Source organism: Leptonotus elevatus, chromosome 5 (genome assembly GCF_054856555.1).
Source record: "Leptonotus elevatus isolate MCC_2025b chromosome 5, RoL_Lele_1.0, whole genome shotgun sequence".
Taxonomy (NCBI): domain Eukaryota; kingdom Metazoa; phylum Chordata; class Actinopteri; order Syngnathiformes; family Syngnathidae; genus Leptonotus; species Leptonotus elevatus.
In genome coordinates, this window is record NC_141243.1 from 20,843,228 (window position 1) to 20,867,689 (window position 24,462).

Genomic DNA, 24,462 nt, shown 5'->3' on the forward strand with positions numbered 1-24,462 from the left:
TTCTCATCACGACACGAACCCAACATTTTGTAATATACTGTAAAACTAAGTTATTGATGTTCCTTTTGGCAGTATCTTTTTACTTTAGGATTATTGTGTTGCTTTGTTAATTAAGATGAATTAAAATGGCAATGTAATTGGCTAGAATCTGCAACAGTATAGGGAGACGAAACAGCACAGCCAGCCTAGTGGAATACTTTTTCTTTTGTGCCGTCTACACATTTCAGATCCAAAATAAAACACTAAACATTTGGTTTAAATCAATTGATTGTTGTATTTTTACATACATATACAATATAAAGATATAGCATGTTAGGCCTTAGGCCCTTTGAACTTCCCCAACTGCCAATGTTTGAATTCACACTGTTTAGTAGCTGAAATGCATTTCAGCTAACATAAAAAAAACAAAAAACATTTATGAGTTTCCTACAGTCCTTAATAGGTTTTGAATGAATGAGTTACTAAACGTAATCAAAGGTGAAATGACTTGCATCAAATCATTAAAAGATATTGAGTTGAAACAAATGCATAAATGCCACTGTTTGGAGGTATCGTGGACCGTAACTAAATCTGAATGCATTGGTGCATGGTGGACCAGCTCTTTCATTAGGAACAATTGAATCTGCAACACTATAGGGAGATGAAACAGCACAGCCAGGCTAGTGGAATGCTAAACCTCAGGCATTTCCCTTCTGCTTGGGATTTCTCCTTTCTCTGTTTATTTTAAGTCCAGTCATCCCTTTCGGCCTCTCTTCACTGTCCAAACGCCTCTCAAAGTTTTTGGTTAAGCTTGCATTGACGTTATTAGATTAACATTCCACCGTAGTCCTGGACACAGTACTTGATATTGGAGTGTGAATTCTTTCACGTACATCCCAGCCCTCCCTTAAATCTAGAGCAGTGAGGGGAACGGGACAAAGAGGTAGAGAAAAGAAGCTGCCTGTGTGCATGTGTATGAAGGGTGTAAAAATGTGCAGAGTACGGTTTTGCCTTTGCCTCAATGGGGACAACTTTTGTTTTGTGTCTGAGACCCCCTCCTTTTCCTCTTTTTCCCTTCGCTTCTCTCTCTATGCCAAAAAGGGGGAGGGGTCCTTGGGGTGAGAGACAGACACAGCTGGGGTGAGTAGAAGGTGCTAGTCCCACCCCACCAAGGTGCCAGTTAGACCCCAAAAAGTGTATGAGAGAGAGAGAGAGAGAGAGAGAGAGAGAGAGAGAGAGAGAGAGAGAGAGAGAGAGAGAGAGAGAGAGAGACTGACTGCAATTTAGGACCCACCTTTCTCCTCTTCTCCATTGGCCCCAGTGGTTTTTGTTTTTTGTTCTCTTTCTCTATAACTTACAGTATATTGAGTGTGTGCGTTGTCTTATGTGCACACAGCTCTGCTCCAAACTCTATTGACTTGGATTCATTAGAGAGCAAGATTACTCAGGCTTCTGTTTCTCTTTCCTTCCATCATCTCTGCGAAGGAGTCTGTCTCGTACTAGAAGTTGTCATCGCTATGAATATAACAGATGCTGGTGCTCACACAATATTCATTTCAAAATAAAAGTATTACTAGTACTTTCATATATAATACATGTGAACAAGGGATGGCTGAAGATACAAGAAATACAAAAAGTCATACAAATATCTATAAAAATGTGCTTTATATATTTTTATTGTGAAATTTGAAAATGTATACTAAGCATTTATATTGTGAAAGTTACCCATTTGTCATTAGTCTTAAAGGAGATTACCAATAATGACAATACAATGAAGCACAACAGCAGGAAAAAGATCACCAATAAAAACAAAAAATACATAATAGGCGCATGCCACTGACTTGTAGTACTGTATTACTTTACTTTCACTATAAGATTGTAGCCTGTCAAATGGCACAAACATGATGAAAACCGGACAGAAAATTGTGTCCAACTACTACAAGCACTGTCAGAAAGATTCCTTCTTAACTTACAGAAAACAATGTTCAAGTTTGATTGATGCAGTCAGTCATACTATTTTTGATATGTCATTCGTCTACATCATGTGATCTGTACTGTTTCATTACATTTGAGCTCGCCCGGTATTTTAATACTGTGTTTTGTAGCGTTGTAGACAGACCATAACTACGATGGCAGCAGTGTTGCTTTTACTTTGAAGGGCTACACGACACTTCCAGTATAATCATCGCTAACTTGGTTGAACTTGACGCGGCTAGTAGCGGATGGCTGACCGCTTCTGAGCAGCTACCTTGCGCTCCCGGAGGCAAAACTCCACGTAAATACACGAGGATAACTCAAGGGCACGAGCGGAGGAGAGGAGGGAAAGGCAGAACTTTTCCGACTGTTGGAAGTAGCCGCCAGACAATTATATCCCGCTGAGGGTTTTCCATTTTGGGGAGCGAACGGAGGAAATTTGGAGCATGCCTGCCGAAGTGAAACAGGTTCGTATTGATGCCTGCTCTCAGTCTCAACGCGAGCGCGTCTCTCTTCTTCACTTTGCCCGCGAGAGATAATTATTCATCTGTCGTGGACAGTTTTCGTTTCAAGTACAACGTCATTCTCTGTTCTGTTTAATTGCTGGATGTCTTTTCGGACTATGGCGCGTCTGTGTGCATCGATTGACGTGTCCCGCCCCCCTGTCTACCTTCCACGGGATGGCTTCATGTGAACACAATGAGATTTACGAAGCATCTCATCTTAACTCCGTGGGTCTCCGTGTTGCATGGGCGCTTGTAGCTTTGCAGGACCTTGACTTGTGGTCTCCTTGGGGGATCATTCATGGGCTTCCAGTCAATAGAAGACTTTCTGGGCATTATGCTGTGTGGTCATGGGACAACCTGAAAGTTTGGCCCTGAACAGCTTACAAGGCTCTTGACTGAATTCAAACCCGATTTATAGCATGGGTTGTACTGACAATTGTGTGAAAGGCATGACATTAAATCCTTTTGTCTTTTTCTTGCATAGATACCAATGGAATGTGCTTTTGTTAGGACTTGCATTTGTGTGTACCAGGGCATGATGTGCATACATTATCGGAGATGCTCGCTGAGTTTGAAGAGCTTGAATTTCCCGTCAAGCTTGGCAGCTCTCTCGTGATAGACAAATATATCATTACAAAAAAGACCTAGTGAAGGATAGAATAAGGCCAACATCTCATCCGCCAGTGGTTGGTTAAGAAAACAAGCTTGCTGTAAATAAATGTCACCTATAGCTAGTTATGAGGGATGGATGCTGTTTATCCTCCCTCAGACACCCTTTATTTTCCTGTCTGTTTGGCAGTGATAACCCCTGAAGGTTCTAAGTGCTATGCAAGTGCTGATGGATTCATACCAGGCTTGTTACTCAAGGGTCACCACTTGTTGGGCTCCTATCTTAGATGCATGCGTGTCGGAATGCATGTCAATGACCCAATAATATGTCCTTGCCATGTTTTTTCCCAAAATGGCTCAGAGAGGTGAAGCAATGACCTTGCATCCGTGACCTCTGCGGGGCCAACATGGTTGGCATACTTTAGGCGAGGCCGGCATCATGGCGTGACCCTTTCAACTTAGCTGGAGATTCCTCAGCTGGGAGCACCTGCTTCCTAGTCACGCTTAAGCCATCATTTGGCTTGTGTTGATTGTGGAACAAAACATTACGAAAAAGCAAAGAGTTCAAACTCCTTTCCATAACTGCGATGCTCTTTTATTGGCTTTATTTCAAAGAAATGACATGAAAAATGACTGACGTTGCAGAGACCATTTAGAGACTGTAATTATAATATATAAGGTTTTTTGTTTTTCTACAACTAAAGTCAGTTTTTAGACTCAGTATTACAGTGTAGCTAAAGTTGAGACAAAGACAGGTCTGTAAAATGTTAATGTAAATTAACTTTTTGCCCAATTAATATTTCTGCATTCTGCATTGCCATTCAATTAGTGGGGAAAACTACAGCAGGCCATATATCTGAGTTTAAAAACTGTACACCAGAAGTTTGTAGAGCCCTGGGCCTCGAAGTTCAGATGTAGCATCTTCTCATCATGAAAAATAGAAAATTAGATATGTCACGGAAAATAAATGAAAACATTATGAATAATCGAGTAGTTGCCAGCCTTCCAAGGTCTGTCAAAAGCCCGACAACACTCTTCCTCTTCAGTAAGGAGGACCCATCCGAATAGCAAAACTAATTCATGGTGATCCGGCCAAAGCCTAAAAGGGAAGCTTGTCTTCAGTCTGCCAGTTTCCTGACAGCTTGTGTGGCTTGTCTGCTGCATTGCTGTTTGCCGTATTGCAGAAAAATCCAAAAGTTCTATAAGTTTTTCATTGGCAGCGTTTTGGTGTGATGGCTCATCCTGCACTACTCCTTTTATTGACTCCTTCCTCAGGCTCTCCCATTGTGGATGAGTGGATCAATATCTGAAGACATGTAGAGCATGAGAAATGGCTTTGTTCGGGGTCATGCAAGAATAATGACTCTGACTGATGACATATGAACACATACTAGCCGAGGAGCGTGTATCAAAGGAGGGGGCATTTGATGAGGGGGGAGTGAATTCTGCTCTTGTATTTCGAAGGTGAGCGGGTCTTGCAGGAGACATGATCATGCGGTGGTGGGTCATACCAGATGGCCTTCCCATCTTGCAGCATGTCGATGCCGGTCATGTTTGCCATACAAGTCCCATGGCTGGTCGTCTTGTATGAGGAATCATATTACATTATGCATTATGCTTTTCTAAATATGTTGTTCGAAACACTTTTGTCTCCTTATCAACATCGTAGCCCCTAAGGACCTACTATTTTTGTATCAAATATAAAGAACAGCATGTTTTTTTTTGGTCTTATAAATGAAATATGTTTCAAGTAGATAGAGCAGTAGAAGGTTCTAGTAATTGTTTCATCATTACTCAGTAATTATTTAGTTTATAATAGTGATTTTGTTCACTCTATTCTCTATTAATTATCACGTTTGTGTTTGATTTCCTTAAACATTTTTGGCTGACAAGTCCGTTCGAATGTATTTGCAAATACGTTAAAGCAATACTAAATAGGATCTGAACCTTCAATTATATTTTCATATTTCTGCTGATGAAACATTGATTTACAGCTAGATTAATGTAACCTTTGTCATGGCCTGAGGGGGTCTGTATCATTTTTACTGGCACTAAACAACTTTGAGATGGATGGTGTGTACTCTGCCACACACCAAAAAAAAACCTACAAAAGTACAGACTGTTTTACGGCATACATCCTTTACCCCGACGGAAGTTGAGTCAAACGTCTACACGTGATTACTCTTATCATGAAGAAGCTACAAAACACCCCAAGAAACGAAGATTGTTGTCTTAGGCGACAATAATAATAATGATGATAAAAAGCTTACCTGGATGTGGATTTCACTCGCTGGCGGGGCGAAAGACGGGGATTTGCAAACGATTCTGCCTTTGCGGGGACTCGGCTCTTTTTAGTAGGTACCTTTCCATGCTTAAATTTTTAAAAAGCGCTTGCACAACAATAAAGAAGGTAAGATCACAACCACCGTCTGCAGTTAACATACTTGAGAAACATTACAGTGCTGCATAAATAAATACATAGAAAATAGCCACTTGTTGGACGCATGGATTTCACGATGATATGCGCTTGGCCTCATGGGAAATGGGGTTCTTTCAAGGGAAATTAAAGGGAAAACAATATCATCAACGAAAACCAAATGCTCATTTGTTTTGCTTTAAAATATATTTAAACATGTTCCAACAAGTATGTTCGAACGTATTTGCAAGTAACAGTATGTTTCAACATACTTGCAAATATGTTTCAAGTTTTCAACATACTTGGAATTGAAATACTTGAAGTTCCATTTGTCATTTTGTTCCCATGATGCCACGGGGATATGCACATGCGGAAGTCAATATACCCCGTGGCATGATGGCAAAAAATGGCGAATGGGAATCACACACTAAATAATAAATCATAAAAATTATGACTATAAAATACTTCATTTTTTAACGTATTGGTATACCGTAGGCCAAATGCAAAAAAAGAAAGAAGGATTTTACGTTTGCACATGTCCAAATCAATATCATGTGCCATTTTTTTTGTGCTGTTGTTTTGAGAAAAAGGCAGTTTCTATCATTGGACAGCAGTGATATTTATCCTTCATCCAGTTTTCTTATACTCCGTATAGTTTAAGATTTTTAGACAATATGCTGGCATCAATGAAGCTTTAAAATAAGACAAAATAAAATGAAAATACTTCTCAATACCTGTTTTATTTCATATGTAATGTGATTTTAGACTGCCATTGCTGCAGTTTACTTTTGGACGGCAGTGCTGACTTTGTAATAAATATTTCAATGCAACACAACCCCAGACATCTGTGCTCCAAGTGGGTTACAAAGTATACTAAGAATTATGCACAAATGTTAACTGGCATGTAATGCTCTGTGCTATAGATAGTGCACTGAGTGTCCATGCAGTGTATCACATGAACTCCCCCTCAGCTTTTGTGTTTTTTTGGTGTGTGGTAGTTGTGGATCACTAGCAGGTGTTCATGCAACCCCCAATCTGCACACTCCCCTCTTTTTGCACTCCCCTCACTCTGTCCTGAGTCACTGCTGTCTCCCATCTCGACTGATGCAGCCTCACGATCGTTCCTTCACTTTGTGACCACAGCAGAAGTTAATAAATTTCACCTTCTCCTTTAATATGACATTGACGGAATTAAAGAAATATAAGGGCCAATATATTGGGAAGCTGACGAGGATCCTGCCACACAGCCATGTTGAAAAACAGCACCGAGGAGAGTAGCTGTGCATTAATGAGATGGCAGTCTTATTATCATGCTTGAGCTGCAGTTTCTCTTTGCATATTCCGAGCCTTTTATCCAACATTTTGTGCAGCTGCTTTCAGTCCACACCACATTTTGCCTGATAACACCATTACTCGCCCCTGCTAGTTTGTAATAAGGTCTCTTCAAGCTTTATTTTCTGGGGCCATTATATTTGCCATGTATGACATGTAGACACGTGTCAAACGATGCACTCTTCAACACACCCAAGCAAAAATAAAATACAAATAATAATCAATTTGATCCCAGTGCTATTTGTTCAATTTTTGTCTCTGGGCTCTGGACAGTGGGATTCATAGCTTCCCTGACTGTGTCCAATAAACACCTCCTATCTTTGCTGCTGGAAGCCAGCAACAAGAATCATGTTTTTGATCAGATAGATAAAAAAAAAGTGACAGCCTCACAGAAATAGGAAGGTGCCCAGTCACAGTGTGCTATGGTTAGACCAGACAGGAGCTGACATCCATTTAACTTTGCATAAAACTGTGCTTGGAGGTGTACAAAAGCACAGTAACTTGTAGTGACAATATTTACTTTTTAATGGTGGTTAGATTACATAATGGTATCAGTTCAGTCATTGCACAGCCTCTAGCTTAATTTTAGGAGATAGAAAACACCAAGCTGATAAAATGTGATTTATTTAAATAAGATAATAATTGACACGTTTCAACAGACTACATGCTGAGGAAAAAAAACTTTCAAGGCACTATGACTATCATAACCAATGAAAATTTGGCCCTTTTTTTCCCCTCTTACTTTTTAATCTTACCTTAGATATTTAGTCCAATTCCATGCAGCAACTTTGTATGTATAACACACAAACCCTGACCCATGTTTGAACCAATGAGCTAAAGCAGATATTGCGAGCCAGCCCCTCTTGTCCAACATCAGTGACCTCTGGCCTCATAAATGGTCTTCTGGATGAATACTGTTGAAGAAAAAACACACACACATACACACTCCATTGAAAGTCTTCCCAGAAACCTTTTATAGCCGCAAAGGGGAAACCAAACCAACTCATATTTCCCGTACCTTTTCACTTCTTCTAGGTGTACGTAATATAAAGCCCTCCATAACAATCGAAAATGATAACCCAATCATTTTACTGGTTTTCCAATAGGGAACGTGGCTAAGCATTTCTAATCATTGTCAGCAGTGTCTGCATAAGTCATGATCATTCAGTTTTAAAGAAAAACTACCTTTAATCTTTTAAGATCAAATGCCAAAAGTTTATTTGATGTATTTTCTTGCAATATCATGCGGGGATTTCTTACATACTTTCAGTTTGGTTCTGTTTTTGGGGCCGACATTGGGAGAAGTTATCTATAGTTCATATACGCTCCAACCCATTTATTCTCAATCTTGGGACCTGTTGGAGAGGCCCTTTGGGGGAAGGTCAGTTTTTATAAAGCTTCCCTCAAGCAGAAAAAAACCCCAAATGCCTCCCTACTTCTCCCTTTCTCTTCCATCCAATGTATGAGGCTGTATATGTAGGGTAATGTAGGGGCCTGGGGAAGACATGACTCAAGCCTCACTAGCGTGTTTAGTCTGGAACTTTCTTTTCAAGGATTAGCCCACTTCCTGCCACTGGAAACGGTCGGGATGTCAGGGAGAGCATCGATCTGCCATCATGGTGCCATCTGTCTCTGGCTGCCTTTTGGGATTAATGATTCTCTCTGACAGCTCTTTCGTAGGGCTCTATTAGAGTTGACTGGCCATTCAGATTACTCTGACATGTGGCAGCGCGAGGACTTGGCACGAGACGTCTTTGCTGTTTTCTTTCACACATGCTAGTCATTCCAATAATAGAAAGTGGAACTTAACATACTGGTGTGATGGGCAGACACAGAGATGTATACATTTTAGTTGCGTTATGATTCTGTGCCGTTTTGACCCTTATTTTGGGGTAAAGATAGCCAAAGCAAGATTGTGTGTCAAACTACAATAAGTCTGTGTATTGCTTTCTCAGAGCTTAGCAACAAAGCATGTTGGGGGTTTGCAGTGAGGACTGGCGTTTATTGACCTGCGGGCGGTTGAAGAACTCTGATGAGGTCCAGCAGCTCATTAGATTGCTGTTCCGAACCTTGCAACACACAATTCCAGGGAGAAAAATAAAAGGGAGAGCAATCGAGGTAGAATGAAAGTCCAAACCACTGTAAGTTGACCGACTTTGGCTCAACGGCAACCCTCGCTACTCGCAGCTTCTGCTGTCGCAGCTGCAGCTGCACACAAACATTATGCTAACCAGAGGCAAGAGTTCAGCCAAAACCAGGACGAGAACTCCCCAAAATGGAAAGACAAATGCGTTGCTTGCATTCTTTGTGTTGCTAGTGCTCCATGCAGACAACCATTTGCAGGGTTTAATGGAGGCGTTTAGATGTTCAGTGTGGCTGTCATATGTCATTACATGCCATGGCACAGTCTTGTTTCTCATCTTCTCTTGATATGCGCTCTTCCCATTCCCAGAGGAGCCACTTGTGAACAATGGAATGATGCGCCTCCTCACACATTCCATGGGCTCTTTTGAGCTATCCAGTGCATCTGCCCCACATAAGTGGCTGTGACTACATAATGACTACGGGAGGTTTATATATAAATAAGGTAAACACCATCTTATCCCATCACACCTTATTTTTAAATTGTTTGGAATTTGTAGTAGGTTGTAAAGAGTGTCAACCTGAGCCTCTAAAATGGAGGGACAAGTACTAGCCATCCATGGAAAGGTGTTGTACTTAAAATTCTTTTGGTGGGATAAAGGGTGTAAAACTACGATGTCTGCTTTTAAGCTTTTTGTACCCAGCAGTTTCAGCCAAGCAAGCTCATAGTTTGGTATTAGGACATTGTAGTTGTGTTTGCCATTTGTTATTCTACTGTATATTGTGCCCTTGAAAAATTCTTAAAAGATAGGGTTAGGAATTGATCTAGCCTCCCAGTAGACTTGCAGTACACATCTCCAAAGTAATTAAATTGGCTACTGGTTTGTTGCACAATTACAGATTATTAGTGGGACCCTTACAAATGCATTGTCTTGATTTTTGCTCTCTACTTGGTCAATCACAATTGCACAATTGTGTGCAGAATCCCTCAGAGTTGTCCGAGTTAAACAAACACGGTTGTTGAGACAGATCTCCCTGAGTTCCCAAATTCTTTCCATCATACTCTGGTATGACTACAAGAAGCTTAATCCAATAAAACTTTTTCTTTGTGGATTTTTGCTCTGTCACTTCTTAATACAACTGTGTGTGTGTGTGTGTGTGTGTGTGTGTGTGTGTGTGTGTGTGTGTGTGTGTGTGTGTGTGTGTGTGCATGTGCGCATGTGTGCATGTGCGTGTGTCTGGAACCTCTGTTGTTCAGACCACAAAAGAACACAATCACTATGGGGCATGCAATAGTTTGCATTCTGTAGTCTACTCTTAAAATAACAATTGCAGTAAACTCCATTCATTTTCTTTCAACTATAACTTAACTTGACGGATTATTATAATACAAAATTCCTGCTACCATAGCAACCAATGCTGATATTTTCAAATTACATTACTGGTTAATATATTATGTCCAAATTTTAATAGCTTGGTTTCATTATTTTCCTATTGAGAACCCCCCCCCCCCCCCCCCCAAATACAAATCCCTTAAAAATATGCTGAAATTTTGACATTTTTTCCCTATAAATGAACAAGACTGGAATTTGAAGTAACACACATAGGCAAGCTACAAAGCTTCTGGGCAAATTTCTCTTTGGCAGATAAGGCAAAACTGAGCTTTTTGTCAAGTCACATCAGTTCTGCCTTCAAGTTTACAAATGCAAAAATGATGCCTCCAAAGAAAAGTACGCTGCCATCCTGTGAAAAGCTGTTTTATGGTCTGGGGCTGCTTTGCAGTGTCCAGCAAAGAGTGTCTTGAAGCTGTGAAGGGTACAAGTGATATCTGTAGACAATCAAGGCTTGAACAACTGTTAAATGGTTCTGAAGGAATGCAGTCTGGCAAAGACGTGACTGGGCCAAAATGTATATTGACACTTGCATACGTCTTACTCAGAGTGGCATCATTCTAAAAGGTTGTGCAGTAATTTTTTTTTAAAAGTAATTGTGTTGTACCACTAAAATAAGCATTTCCTGGTTTATACATTAATTGCTATAGTTTCTCATTTTTTAAAATTTATTATTACTTATTTCTCAATTATTTCTGTGTCCATTGTTTTTTCCACCCTAAACAAAAGAGTACCAACATGTTTGTAGCCTAGGCATGGGCCGATGTCAGATTTTGACGGTATGATAACCTTGAGCAAAAATATCGCTGTGTCACGGTATCACAGTATTGAATTTACAGCTCTAATATATATACATATATATAACCATTTTCCCACTGAATAGTTTTATTTTTAAACAAAATATAGAATATAAGCATTTGCTACAATAAACATTTGCCATGCTAAGTGAAAATAAGTATCAAAACAAATGCTGTAAAATGGGCAAAACCTTCAGCTCAACATTAAACGAATAATGAATTATTTCTCGATAGCTTGTTCAACAATATAAGACACACTACTAACTCATAGCGTAGTTGCAAACGTTCATTTTTCAGACAGCATTATGTTGTTTTTTCTTGAATTTGTGATAGGTGGTGCTCTTTGGCAGCCACTATTCTGAAGCACATTTTGCAAGTAGTATAGCCTTCATCCAAGCCACGGTCGCCATTCTTTTTTCGAAAGCCCAAAAATTCCCACTTAGCCGACTTTGTTTGGACGGGGGGAACGTTTGCTTGGTGGTTTACCTCCTTCAGCCATCCTCCAGCTCGCTCAGTGCTCGCGTTCTCCTACCTCAGGCGAGTCATATAAAACGCTCTGTGTTGTAGTCGATGTTAACATGTCCAGCCATGCTAATTAGTAACGTTATCAGCAATGGTGAGCCGCGGTAGTGAGATTAATTAGTAATGAATTCCCCAAAGCAGGACGTGGCCAGCCCGACAGTAACGTGGTTGGCTGCTGCAGCGAAGGCACACTCACGTGACGTAAACAATGAGACGAGGATGCTGCTGACCGTCGCTGCACACCGCTGGTGGCCATTTCAGGTGTACGCCTCCAGTCGGGGCCGGGGCTAAACAACTTACCGGTTTGGGAGGTTTTAAAAAATCGTGACTTTTAATATCATGATTTACCGTCTAACCGGTTATCGGCACATGCCTATTGCAGCCCTTTTGAAAACAGTTTTCAGTTATGTTTCCATGGTTGGTAATGTCACTTGATTTATTATTCGTTTTAAGATTTATTATTGTGCACTTGGCTGCAGGTAATACATTTATCTTTGTAATCTTTTTTTTTTTTTTTTGTGAAACAGATTTACCATTGATAAATAGTGTAACTATGTTTGCAATCTGCTGTGCTAGGGAAGACAAATTTCTTGCATATTCTAATGAGTGCACAGCAATTGTTTATCTGAAAAATGTTTATTGGAGCGCAGACTGGGAGTTGGATATTATATCAGAGGGATGGCCTTCAAAGGGAGAGCTGTTTTGTCCCGTGCCATATTGTGATGTGAAAATTACTGTGGGCCTGTGCAGAGAGAGTGATCTGGAATAACCGTGCCAAAGCATAATCAGAAGTTTACAGGCATCAGGACTGGCATGATGTCTGCAACTCTCTGACTCTGGACTGCCACTGCCACAAGCTACTTCTGTGTTTCCTTATACTCAGTCAAGTCTTCTGTTCATCCAGCTAATTCACTTTCCTTACAAACTTTCGGGCCTCTCTACTCCAGCTTGTCTTCAGTGCTTTGGATACTTTTTTTTTCTCTGTTTGAATTCTGCAAACGGTGGCTTTCCCACCGTGTCACTTGGTGGATCGTTCGATTATTTCAAAGTGAGTCATACATAATAATGCAGTGTAGAAGTGTGCATTACCCATGTTTTCTGTTGTTGAATTTGAATAGCTGGGCTAAATAATTTGATTGTGTGATTCATTTTTTTCAACTTTGCCTGTGGCAGAACTGCAGTTTTGTGCAGTGGGGTTCTGAATGAGGCAAAATAATTTTAATACCACAGCTTCAACAGAGTAAAGTGTGAGAAAGGAAGGGAAAGAAAAATATGCCATTGGCGAAGCATCACGCTAAATAAACACATCTGTGTTCCTTATGGACATGAAAAGGAAAGATTTATAGCCATGCTTACTGGATATACCGCTCCCTTAGTGAATTGTTCATGAATATAGTTATCTGTTTCCACCAAGCATGCGTATAAAGTTGCGTAATGTTCATAAAGTCATAACTTGTACTGTAGTTGTTCCAGGTTATTGAAATGACATGTTTGGAATGTAGCTCCGGATTAAGTGTATTGATTTTGGGAGTCTCAAAGCATTTTCCATAGGGTAGAAATCTTAACACTACAACAGCATTTATTTATTCAGTACATATCTTTTATTCGTATAGTTTACCTTGAGGATCATATTACCATTTGCATTGGGTTGCCTAGATTTCGAACTGCCCCAAGAACATGCCTCACTGATGGATATAAAAGCGACTCAGCCAGGATTTTTTTTTCTCTTATCCCAGCATGAGCAAGCAGGTCATCAATCATTAATGATTTGAAATTGTGTATTACTTAAGTTTGCTAATGCCACGTATTGTATGCCCAATAGATATCTTGCATACCTCTCCACGGCTGTATGTTCTTATACTGGAATCCTGCAGCGATGGCATTTTGTGTTCATGGCTGCTGAGCCTGTTGTGGTGTATGCTGCCAAGTGGTGTGATGAAATATGACAGCCATGTCATTCAGGCTGTTACAGAGTAATTTATCAGAAGATGTGACACTTCATTCAACCCGTATGTCTATCTACGTCTATCTATATCTATGTCACCACAAATGCCTCAGCTTGTCCACTATAGGCCACTGTGTATGTCTCCATGCTCTAGAAGCTGAGTCTGTAAACATGATCGTGTAATCCTCTTTGGTATTGCTGTGCATTTACACAGGTGAATGATTCTGTAAAGATTAGAGTCATGGTGGAGACTTTCCTGGAAAACTGCAGGAAATTGAATAATAGACACACTTATTGCTCATTCATTGGTTTCATTGTGTACCGATTTGCTAATGCCTGTGTGATTTCATTGAAAGTGTCCAAGGGCTGACTCATTGTGTGTTTTCCCACAAGTGCACAGAAGCTATTTGTGTAACTGGAACTACCGGGGCCCAATACCTCAAATGAGTCATGATCCGCATGATAGTGGTCCCCACTGCCTCTTTCCAGAATTTGCTTTATAGTGCAGCAGGTGCCCTTGCATCATTTGATGAGCAGATGGGAAGCCATTCAATTCGCTAGTGGAGATCGAGGACTAGAAGTACTGGAATCGTGGCAAGGAAGGAAGTAATGGAACCGAAATTGAGGAAATGGGACAGCGTTGCCATCATATGTAGATCAGAATACCACAGTTATTGCTCTCTAATCTCCACAACGTTAGGAATTTGGAGCCTGTGTTTATCAGCAAAAATAGCATTACAGTATGTGCATCACATGGCTATGGAAGGGTTTGTACATCATTTAACTCACTCTTTCTTTATTGAAAAATATTTAGATTATATCAGGTGGACCATAAGATTCCATACATAAGAAAAATAATTTTTTTTCAATGAAAAATATTGCAAGGTATCTAAAAACCATATGAGTGGAAACTTATGGCCCACCTTGTATAAATAATTTTTTTTCAATGAAAAATATTGCAAGGTATCTAAAAACCATATGAGTGGAAACTTATGGCCCACCTTGTATAAATATTTTCCATTAAAGAAGTGGCAGGCTAAAATTTGCGCAAATTTTATTATTTATTAAAATGTTGTTGATTTTTTGATAATATTAAGTTTTTAAATCCAGTCAACCTTAACAATATGGAATATTTTTACTTTTGATTATTTCTTACTTGTGTTGTTTAGAAAAATATATTTATAGGTAGTTGTGATAGATTCAAATGCCCTGTGAACTTGTGTTGTTGTTGCATGGTTTTGATGCTTGAGTAGTGGGTATGGATTTTTATCCTCTGCACATGTGGTTTTTTTTCAGGTGTTCAGTAAATGGTTATGTGCCACTTGAAAAATATATGTAAACAATAAAACTTTTTGAAGTTCGAGCCTCTGGGCTTCTTATAATACTTTTGTCACAGTAATCTCCACACTTCAACCCTCTTTTGCACTGAATAAGGCATTTCGATTTCTTTAAATGCTTCATATATTGGATTCATAAGCAGGACCAGGGTCTCCCCTGTTTAATACATTCCGAAGGTTTAGCTGGGGTCTTCCTCTGGCTTGTAAATTTTGTTATTCCTTCCTCAGGCCAGTGGACAAAATGGGCTTTGGTCTATGGAATCCAGTGCAGGGTTGTATCTCTCATTGTGTCATTTTTTGGAGGCCCCAGTGAACTTGACAACAATAGGCTTGATATGAATGATATATTGGTATATTGGGGTTTTCTAGCAAGCGGTTAATCTGTTTCTGGCAATTTAGTGTTTGATTAGAAATAATGCAATGCAACTTCGATGCTTCCAGAGGATCCAAAATAGGATTGATTGTTCAGTTAGTTTTTTGGATGGGGCCTGCATGCCTACAACAATCCACCTAACCTCTGTTTGGCACGCAATGCACATTGCTTGGCCTTGTTTCTCATTGTCTTAGTCAGATGTTGAGAGTAATGAAATTATAGTGCTTATGGATACACAAATTAGAGGTGAAACAACATTGCAATTTGTATTTAGTCTTTTGCTGAAACCACTATTTGTAGAGAAACTGTGTCATTGGGTGTGCACTACTCCATTACACTCAGGTGCAGACGCCCTTAACGTGGAGATGCTCAGTCATTACGGTGACATCTGGAGACGCAATTGTACACTAGATTTTTTTCTTTTTCTGATGGAGTATAAAATGGAACTTGTACATTTCATTTAACATCTATGTTATGATTGGGGCCCAACTGATATGAATTACAGTATTTGTTTCTTAAATTCACATTCTGTATAGCAGCAAGCAAAGCAAAACTGATTAAAAAAAGATGGAATGTAATTTTGTGAACATTTATTGTGCAGACCTCAAAAGTCAAAACCCAGGACAAACAACACAAACAAACAAATAACATTACGGATAAATAATAAATATTTATACTTTTAACCTAGTAGGCCACTTCTTCTGGCTGACATATATCAAATCGGAACTTAATTCATTTCCGGCTATGGTTCTGTTTAGTGAGTATAATTTTCTAGCTTCGTAATCCAGACACTTAAATTTCCTGCTCTTTTGCTGTTCAAAGTTGGATATTTTCCGCTTTGACACGGTTCCAGCCAGACGTCTATGAATAGTGTACTTAATTGTGGTGTGTGTTCAACGCGGGAGCCATGCCAATTTTTGGATAGCTTTGCATTTAGCATGGATTTTCCATCTTTTCTATCTTATTCACCGCCACGCAAGGAATGATTACTGATTTAGGAGCGACTCCGCAACATGTTTAAGCGCAAAAGTACCCAGCCGAAAACTGCGATGCAAATATTTTTTAACACACAGTCACAGATTAATATCGCATACTGACCACTGACTTCCACTTACAGAATGCAACCAATGATGGCATTGTTCCATCTGACCACCTTTGATGAAGTTCACATTCCTGCTGAGAAAAAAAGCTCAGGCCATTAAAGCACACATACATTGTTTTCACTCCAGTCATTCCTGTGCCATGCTTTTATTATCTATGCAGTCCAGTGTGAAAAGGTCTGCCTCTTTTTCAGCAGTCTAATGCTTACAAAATGTGGGCACATCCAGTTTTTGCTGAGGGAAATTGTACTTTTATTTATTGAAGCTAACTGTTGTTTTCTCATTCCCAAGTGAAAGGAAATGCATTCACTGTATTGCCATTTTTCAGTCTGCAGGCTTTTTATTTATTTGTATGATTTTTTTGCTCACAGGTAAACTTATGTGAGAGAGAAGAATCCACAACACTACTCTTTAGGATTCATTATTAACGAGAGAGAGTAAAACAATCACAATGTCTTCCTTCCTCATCTTACTAAGTACATAGTGATATGCAGTAATATATACAGTATATAATGAATGTAATTATTATTATATATACCACCCACTTTGGGCTGTATTCCCAAACAACTCGACTCCGATTGCACTGAAAACTGTTATTTGAGAATGAAAAACTTGAATTTCAGGGTTGCAAACATAAGTTAACTTTCGCTTTGTCAGACAGGTCTACATGTATTGTTTATTTCTTTTTTTGGAGTATCTTCCCAAAACATTCATCTGGATCCTCATGTGGTGTTGTAGTGTTCTATTTTGGAGCTTGTCCTGCACACTTCATAACCTGTTGCGCAGCATTTGTTGAACCCTTCGCTGGCCCTTCTCCTTCTGACAAACCCGCCTTCTGACAAAAGCTCTCCACAGAATTAGTCTGACTGCAGTCATCACATACCCTCCACTCTATTTCAAGCCCTAAAACAGAGGCCCTCTGCCCCTTGAGTAGACCGTGCTGTATGTGTGGGCCAGAGCGTGGGCCAGAGCGTGGGCCTCGCTCACTCAAGGCAGTTCCTGCCAGCTGGTGCAAAGGTAATAGCAGAGATAATCTCCCAAATGGTGTGGCCTCACTGCATCTCTGCCCCGGCTACATGGAAAGTCTGAAGGACGCTCATTGATGTTCACTTTCGTCTCGGAAAGTTCACAACATTGTTGTATTGAAATTTCTATTTTGCTTGAAACATCATCATACCTCTGTGAGTGGGGAGTATCTGTCAGTTCCATCCCTATAGTTTTGGGCAGTAAAAAAAGAAAGAAACAAAAACATCCTCATTTAGCCTGTGTTTAACTTTTACAAAATTCACTTTTCTGTTGTGAGTTTATTTTCCAGGACGGGGAAAATTCTACCATGGGCAGACAACAGGAAAACAAACAAAATCCCATGTTTCCTTCCTGTCTCTATGCAATTTGACCAGCTTCCACATTCATTACCACTGAGCAGTCATAACAAGATGAAGGACATTGTTTCGCCTTACTTCACTATCACTTGTCACACCCAGATCTTGGAATGTGAGACACTTACACATTTACTGCAGTAAGTCGTTTTAATTTGCCAATAATACATAGGGTGGCGATGTTTGAACTATTTCAACTACCTAAAAGTGAGTCTCATCTGCCTCCCAGAACAAATCTAGAAAGCGGCAAGTCTAAGTGAGTATAAGAACAGGGTTCTCTTCTGCACTCACTTCCTTGGGTTGTGGGTGGTAATGGATGGAGTGTATGATGATGACTGTAGATCAAACTGTACTTTGGTTGTACTTGAAAATGAGTAGTTAAGGGTTTTTAAATAAAATGTTCATGGCTGTGCACAGTGCCCTCTTGGTTTGGTTTTGCGTGGAGTTTTCATGTTCTTCCTGTGCTCGTGTGGCCTCACTGTAGTTTCCTCACACAATCCAAAACCATGAACTGACATTTTTTTTAATGCCTATGTGTGTGATTGACTGTGAATGATTTATCATTATATGGGTGCAAATTGGATAGATGCTCCATCTTCCAAGTTTGATGGATAATTGGTTTTGTTAAATGTTGAGTTTCTTCACCAAAGTTTCAGTTTGGGAAAGGAGTGAGTTTTCACAGATTGAAACAATTACAACTGATTTATTTGTTTTGTTGAATTTAATCAGTCTTGAAACATTGGGTTTCAAGGTTATGGTTATGTTACATAGCACATTTTCTATGGAAGCAATGTAGGCCAACTGGTTTTTCTTTAAGGGCCATTAACTTTGCTATGTAACTGAAAGTGAGCAACAGTAGTGCCTTCTAGTCTTTTCAGCTTTTACAGTTAGTAAATTTTTTTGGTTACAAATCCCATATACTGTTTTGCACTCGAGCCTTAGTGGGAGCAGCCATATCCCTTTTGCTTGAGCGAATGTAGTTAATCGTTGAGAGCATAAAAAAAATGGGAATAAAGTATTGGTATGTATGTACAAAAATCATATTGTTTTATTTACTGCCATTGAAAAAGGTCAGTCATCCGTGGCATTGTCCTCCAAGATGAAAACAGTTGATGATGCTGGTCCAACAGCAGCTGGGCTAAACCCGTTTTTCAACTTTGAGGTGTAGGCAGTAATTTTGGGATTTTTTGCTCATTATATGGTCACTTAGTGTTCATTTTTTGTTCTTCTGCTCAATGACTAATGTTAAAACAAGTATACATACATATATAAACACCAACAAAACTTAATTTTATTAATTGCATTTTTTTTTTGGGATGCTGGCTGTCATCTAAAATCTTTTTTTTTATGACAGTTTGTAGTTTGTGTGTTATCACTAATGACTATTTTGGGTGAAGATCCTGTTTACTTGCTTGCCAAAGCTTCTGAACTCAGCATTTCATGTTGCTTGGAATGCACTAGTGACTGATGTAGTGGTGGGGTGTTTTATCATGGGCAGAGATGCATGTGTTTGGTTGATTAAAGACTGTGCAGGGGGTTTGTGGCCAGATGCTTGGCTTGCAGCTGGCCGTGCAGGAGGGAGAACTATGCAGAAAGGCAGCCTTACCGCAAAGTGGGGCTTAACCAGACATTGAGAGGAGATTATCCATATTTTGTCTGTATCCTCCTCTTCTTCCCAACCACCTGCAGAGTAACACGGACCCACAGCATGAATAGTACATGGCACAGAAATAACATATGTGATGTATTAAGGTTGGAGTGCAATAACGAGACGCCTTTACATATCAACACCTGTGGGCTTTATATCTAGAGCATGTCTGTCAGTCAGGAGATCTGTGCACCCGCCAAAAAATAAATAAATAATCAACTCCCATTGTTATCTGGCCCATCCTCCTCATACAGCATATTTCAGCTTGGATTCAGCAAAAGGGCTTTACTATGCATTCATAATATATTCTCTCCAGAGTGCTCTCCTGATCATTTAAAATGCAGCGCTCCTGATATTCTTAAATCATCAAACAAATACTTAGGATTAAAACCATACTGTGAGAAGCACGGCTTCATTTATTTGCATACCGTGGATCTGACGCAAACTGTGGCCTCTGAAAATTATTTTTCAGATATCAGCCTCCTTTTAAATATTCATGATCAGCTCGCAGCTTCCAAAGTGAGCCAAACAGATCCTCTATTGCTGCATTTGCAACACATGTCCACACATGCGCACGCACATTTCTAATAGCAGATGAATTATATTGTACCTTGCAATGATACATTTTTGAAAGAAATAAAAAGAAAAAAAATCAATGGAATTTAAACATTATGACCATGTAGTGGAGTATTTCCCCCCCTTCTCATTTTAAAGCTCTTTGTGTGCTCACCCACTATATTATTCTCATTAAAATCATAGATTTGAGAGAGGGGTTTGTCTTTGGAGTGAGATGAAGGGCATGGTGTCTGTGTACTCTGGTTGACCCACAGATGTCAGATCCGCGGTAGAGTTAAACTCAAGCTGAAAGCATTGGGAAGACTGCTCCATCCCTCTATCATTATCTAACTGGGCTAACTATAGACAATCATCTACAATCTGGGGAATGTATATATATTTTTAAGCGGGAGTTATCTAACGGTTAACATGGTCGTAATGGACTAATGTCATTAGGTATTTGAGACAGAGGATGTTCAAACTAACATTGCAGTTGGCTCTTTAAATAATGTTAAATAATTGAACGTTAGGGTTATAGGCTGCACTCTTATGGTCACCGTTCACTTCATCATAGATCTACCTGGACAATCTAATTAAATCTAATAATAATTCCCTTTTTTTAACCATGAAAGGCAATTAAGAACAGTTTCTTCTTATTTACAATGGCTGCTTGGATGTAATGATTTACACTCTAAAAACAGTTGGGTCAAAAATATAAGCCAAACGGGGTAAATAGGGATGTACCCAACTTTTTGAGTCATTTATTTAACCCCCAAATAACCCCAAAACAACACACACAAATTGGCTGTTTTGTATAAAACATTAAAACTACTGGGTTATAAATAACCCAATGTGGAATATTGTATTTATTTAACTAAAAAATCTGGGTTGGTCCCTTTTTGATCCAATTTGGGTTATGTTTGACCCATCTGTTTTTAGAGTGTGGGGTTCAGTGTCTTTCCCAAGGACACTTTGACAGTGGACAGCTGAGCGGGAAATCAAACCCCCGATTTTTCGGGCACTAGACTACCCGGTCTACGAACTGAGCCACAGTCAGCCTGCAATCAGCAGATAGAAACATAATTCGAAAAACGTTTAAGAGATTACACTCATGGCGTTCACACAAAGCTAAGTCTATTATTAGAAACCTTCAATATATATTTTCTAAATCAACAAACAACTGAATTGCATCTGCGGGTATATTTACCTTCAACACTGTAGTGCAGTTGTAATAACTTTTGGGGGATTGAGTAGTAATTATTCGTCTATTCCGTTACAAAGCCGTTGAAAAGGTTTCTTAACTGTATGTCACTGTCGACTCGTTACACTGATTCAAATACCTCCCGCGCCGTCATTAATCACATAATTAACCCCAGCGAATCTACGTCAGCCATAAATGCTCGAATAAAATTCCAGGACATGCTACGAGGCCCACGTCACCCTCTCAGGTATATTCTGATGCATTTCATCGGCTAAGAGACCTAGAATTGGTCAAAACAAAACAAAATGACGTATTCGCTCTCCTGGCTTTAAAGGGAGAAGCACACTGGAGCGCTCCCAGCCCTAACGGTAGCGGTCAGTGTTTTCCCACAGATTTGACCTACTTGGGTGGGTGGACTACGGCGGTGGGGATGGGAGGCGAGTTACGTCTCCTCTAGCCTCGCGGTCCACAAGTGAGTGACGCCGAACTAACGTTACATGCGGTATATCCTGTCTCGACACGTTTTTTTTTCTTTTTAAATATATGTTTAATACATTTTCTTGAAAACATCTTGGGTAGTGGCCAATTTACTTGGGTGGTCCGCCCAAGTATTAACATGGTGTGGGAAACGCGGCGATAACCTTAACCCCTAACCCTAACTCTAAAGCAATAAAAAGTTAGTATTGGCTCTCTAACCAAACACTGGGGACTCAAAATTCTTGCTGTATTTAGCTTAATTTTGCATCCTGAAGAAGATTCTACCATGAATCTGATTGTGCACATGTTCTTTTTGAAGATTATCAAAGAATCACCTCCGAGTGTACATCAGACTCTGAAAACGCGTTTAATGCAACTGTCATTTGAATTGTTAAAGGGACCACTAATTGTGCTAAATAGTGGCACTTATGTAATACGTCTGTATGTAAAAATGAGGTCAGGACTGAAATTTACCACCCTGAAAAATTCAATAGTAATTTAAGAGTTTTGTTTGTTTTTTGACGACTTGCAGCACTTCTTGGAACGCCTTTCTGATTGACAAATTAGCCTGACTAATAGTGAAGGGATAACAGCAACATTTTACTTAGCTTCCTGGTTTACTATGTCTGCGTCATGTTGTTTCTGAATAAATTTTGAACATTCAAGCAAATATGCCAAACAAGTGACATTTTCAACTTGACTTAGAAGATAAAGTGTTGTGGTCTGAGTTTGAAAGGAAATGGCTGACTTTCTATGCAAGGATGGTCGGATGGTGGTCCCCCTCAGCAACAATGGCTTCTTTCCTGCTTAAATTGCTGAGCTGCCTTTAACATCAGTGTGGCTCCTCGGGCTCCTCGGCCAGTAGAGGCCTTCTCCCACCTTCCACGGACGGTGAGGTATTTGGCTTCCCAGTCTTGCTGCGACTAACGAGTCTCCACAGCTGACTGCCACCACTTACTGTGCAGGTGTAAAAACGTTTCATGTCAGGTAGTTTCCGAAAATCCTGATCAATCATGACCAAAATTCATATGCACATCCTTACTCACTGTCCACTTTGGGATTTTATGGAGATTAAATATGTGCTGCAATGAGGAAAAAACATCACATCTAAAAAACAAATGGATATAATTAAACATTTAATCATTTTCCTGATTAAAAAAATTAAATAAAGGCCTATATTTTTTTGTGAAAAATTGGCCGTCCCAGCTACCTGATCTCTTTATGGTGTAGTATATCGCTGGCATCAGGCCGAAACGTGTTGGTGTTATTGTTTTTATTTTTTACAAATTATTGACTAATCTAAAGTGTTAAAAACAGCTCGCTGTCTTTGATGATGTAATGTTAATGTAATGGTTCAACAAACATGCCGTTTTTAGGGTCTCCTGAAAAAGTGAATGTTTTGCAGGAGCAAGTTTTCACCCTGACTGCAGCAATATTGAAGTTATTTTTATTTTTATGTGTATAATTAAAATACATTTTTAAATTACTTAGGACTTTCTTTTTTCTTCTTCTTCTTCTCTCTCTCTTTTTTTTCAACCTAATACTGCTATATGTTTATAACATCCACAATCCACTGGCTATCACATATAGGGTTTTAGGTGAGCTTGAGCATATCCTACATTAGCTGAGGTGTCATACACTCTGAACTGATTGCCACTCAATTTACGGACAATGTTTTGTGTATTGCCCATCTATTGTAGTTAAGAAAGGTAACCCCAAAAATTAGTGTGTCAGAATGTGTATGATACAGTGCTGTTTAAACCGCTTCCTTTTTTGTCATGCAGTAAGGAAGAGCAAAGACGCAGTGCAAATGTTGCGCCCCAAGCAGTTAGAATGAATGTCGTGTTAAATTAATACATCTGTCATTATTAATAGTTAAACCAAATTGTTGTATTAGTAATGTCGCATTTTTATATGGAGCTCTTGCATCGGATCTTATTAGATTGTGCATTTGTGCTGAATGTCAGGACCTGTGGGAACTACTGATCTAGTAATAGCATGTTTCTGCATTTAAGTTTATTCTAACAATGATTATGGTGAATGCTGTCAAAGAATATCACTAACCAGTTCAGTCCCTGGTGGAGCTGGAGATAACATCAGATTGCCACATAGCCTCTTGACCACCTCCATATGGCTCACAGCCCTTTAAATAATTATGTTGGGATTTGAAGCCCAAATCTTCAATTTTTGAAAACATTGGTTCAACACTCAATGTACAGTTGCAGAAAAAAATGCTACCCGTATGGTCTTGATTTCTGCATAAATTGGTCATAAGATGTGACATGATTTTTATCTACAGTAATTAAAAATATTTTTGAAATTTTGACTGAACACAAGTAAACATTCACAGTGGAGGGTGGAAAAAACAGTCAGGGGGGACTTAAAAAAAAAACTTTTTTCCCTTCAAAAATGTGTTTCAGTTCAGCAATATTTTTGGCATGTCAGGTGTGCATCACTCTCATGACATCATGCCGCAGCATCTTAAACAGTTTTAAACTCAGGAAGGAATATTTCTTTCTGCCGGAGCTATTCCGTTGTTGATTTACTTCTTTTTCTATAGGTTGTTATCTTGTCACATCACCCTTCTTATCCTAAACTTCAATTGGCAGAACGATAATCTCAAGTTTTCCTGCAAAAGGTTTTGAAAAACTTGGTAATTCCCTTTTTTGCTGATGACAGCAATGTGTCCAGACTCTGAGCAAGCAAGCATTGCTTTTGCAATCTAGTCTCTGGCCTTCCTGCGCATGTTCTCCCCATGCCTGTTTGGGTTTTCTCTGGGCACTCTGGTTTCCTCCCACATTCTGAAAATATACAGGGTAGGTTCATTGAAGACACTAAA

General features: G+C 39.4%; 1 protein-coding gene across 14 annotated transcripts in view; it reads left to right on the top strand.

The window, feature by feature from the left end:
* Nucleotides 1-24,462, top strand: part of arvcfb (ARVCF delta catenin family member b) — a 189,566-nt gene that overhangs the window by 87,415 nt on the left and 77,689 nt on the right. The window contains exon 1 of one of the 14 annotated variants that reach the window (XM_086075607.1): nt 2,163-2,420. The exons of 12 other annotated variants lie outside the window; for them this stretch is intronic. In XM_086075607.1, coding sequence (XP_085931733.1) covers nt 2,400-2,420 — 21 coding nt within the window. In that variant the 5' untranslated portion in view covers nt 2,163-2,399. Of the gene's footprint in view, nt 1-2,162; nt 2,421-12,415; nt 12,657-24,462 lie in introns of those variants that run through there. One more of the 14 variants, XM_086075610.1, reaches the window with a different exon arrangement.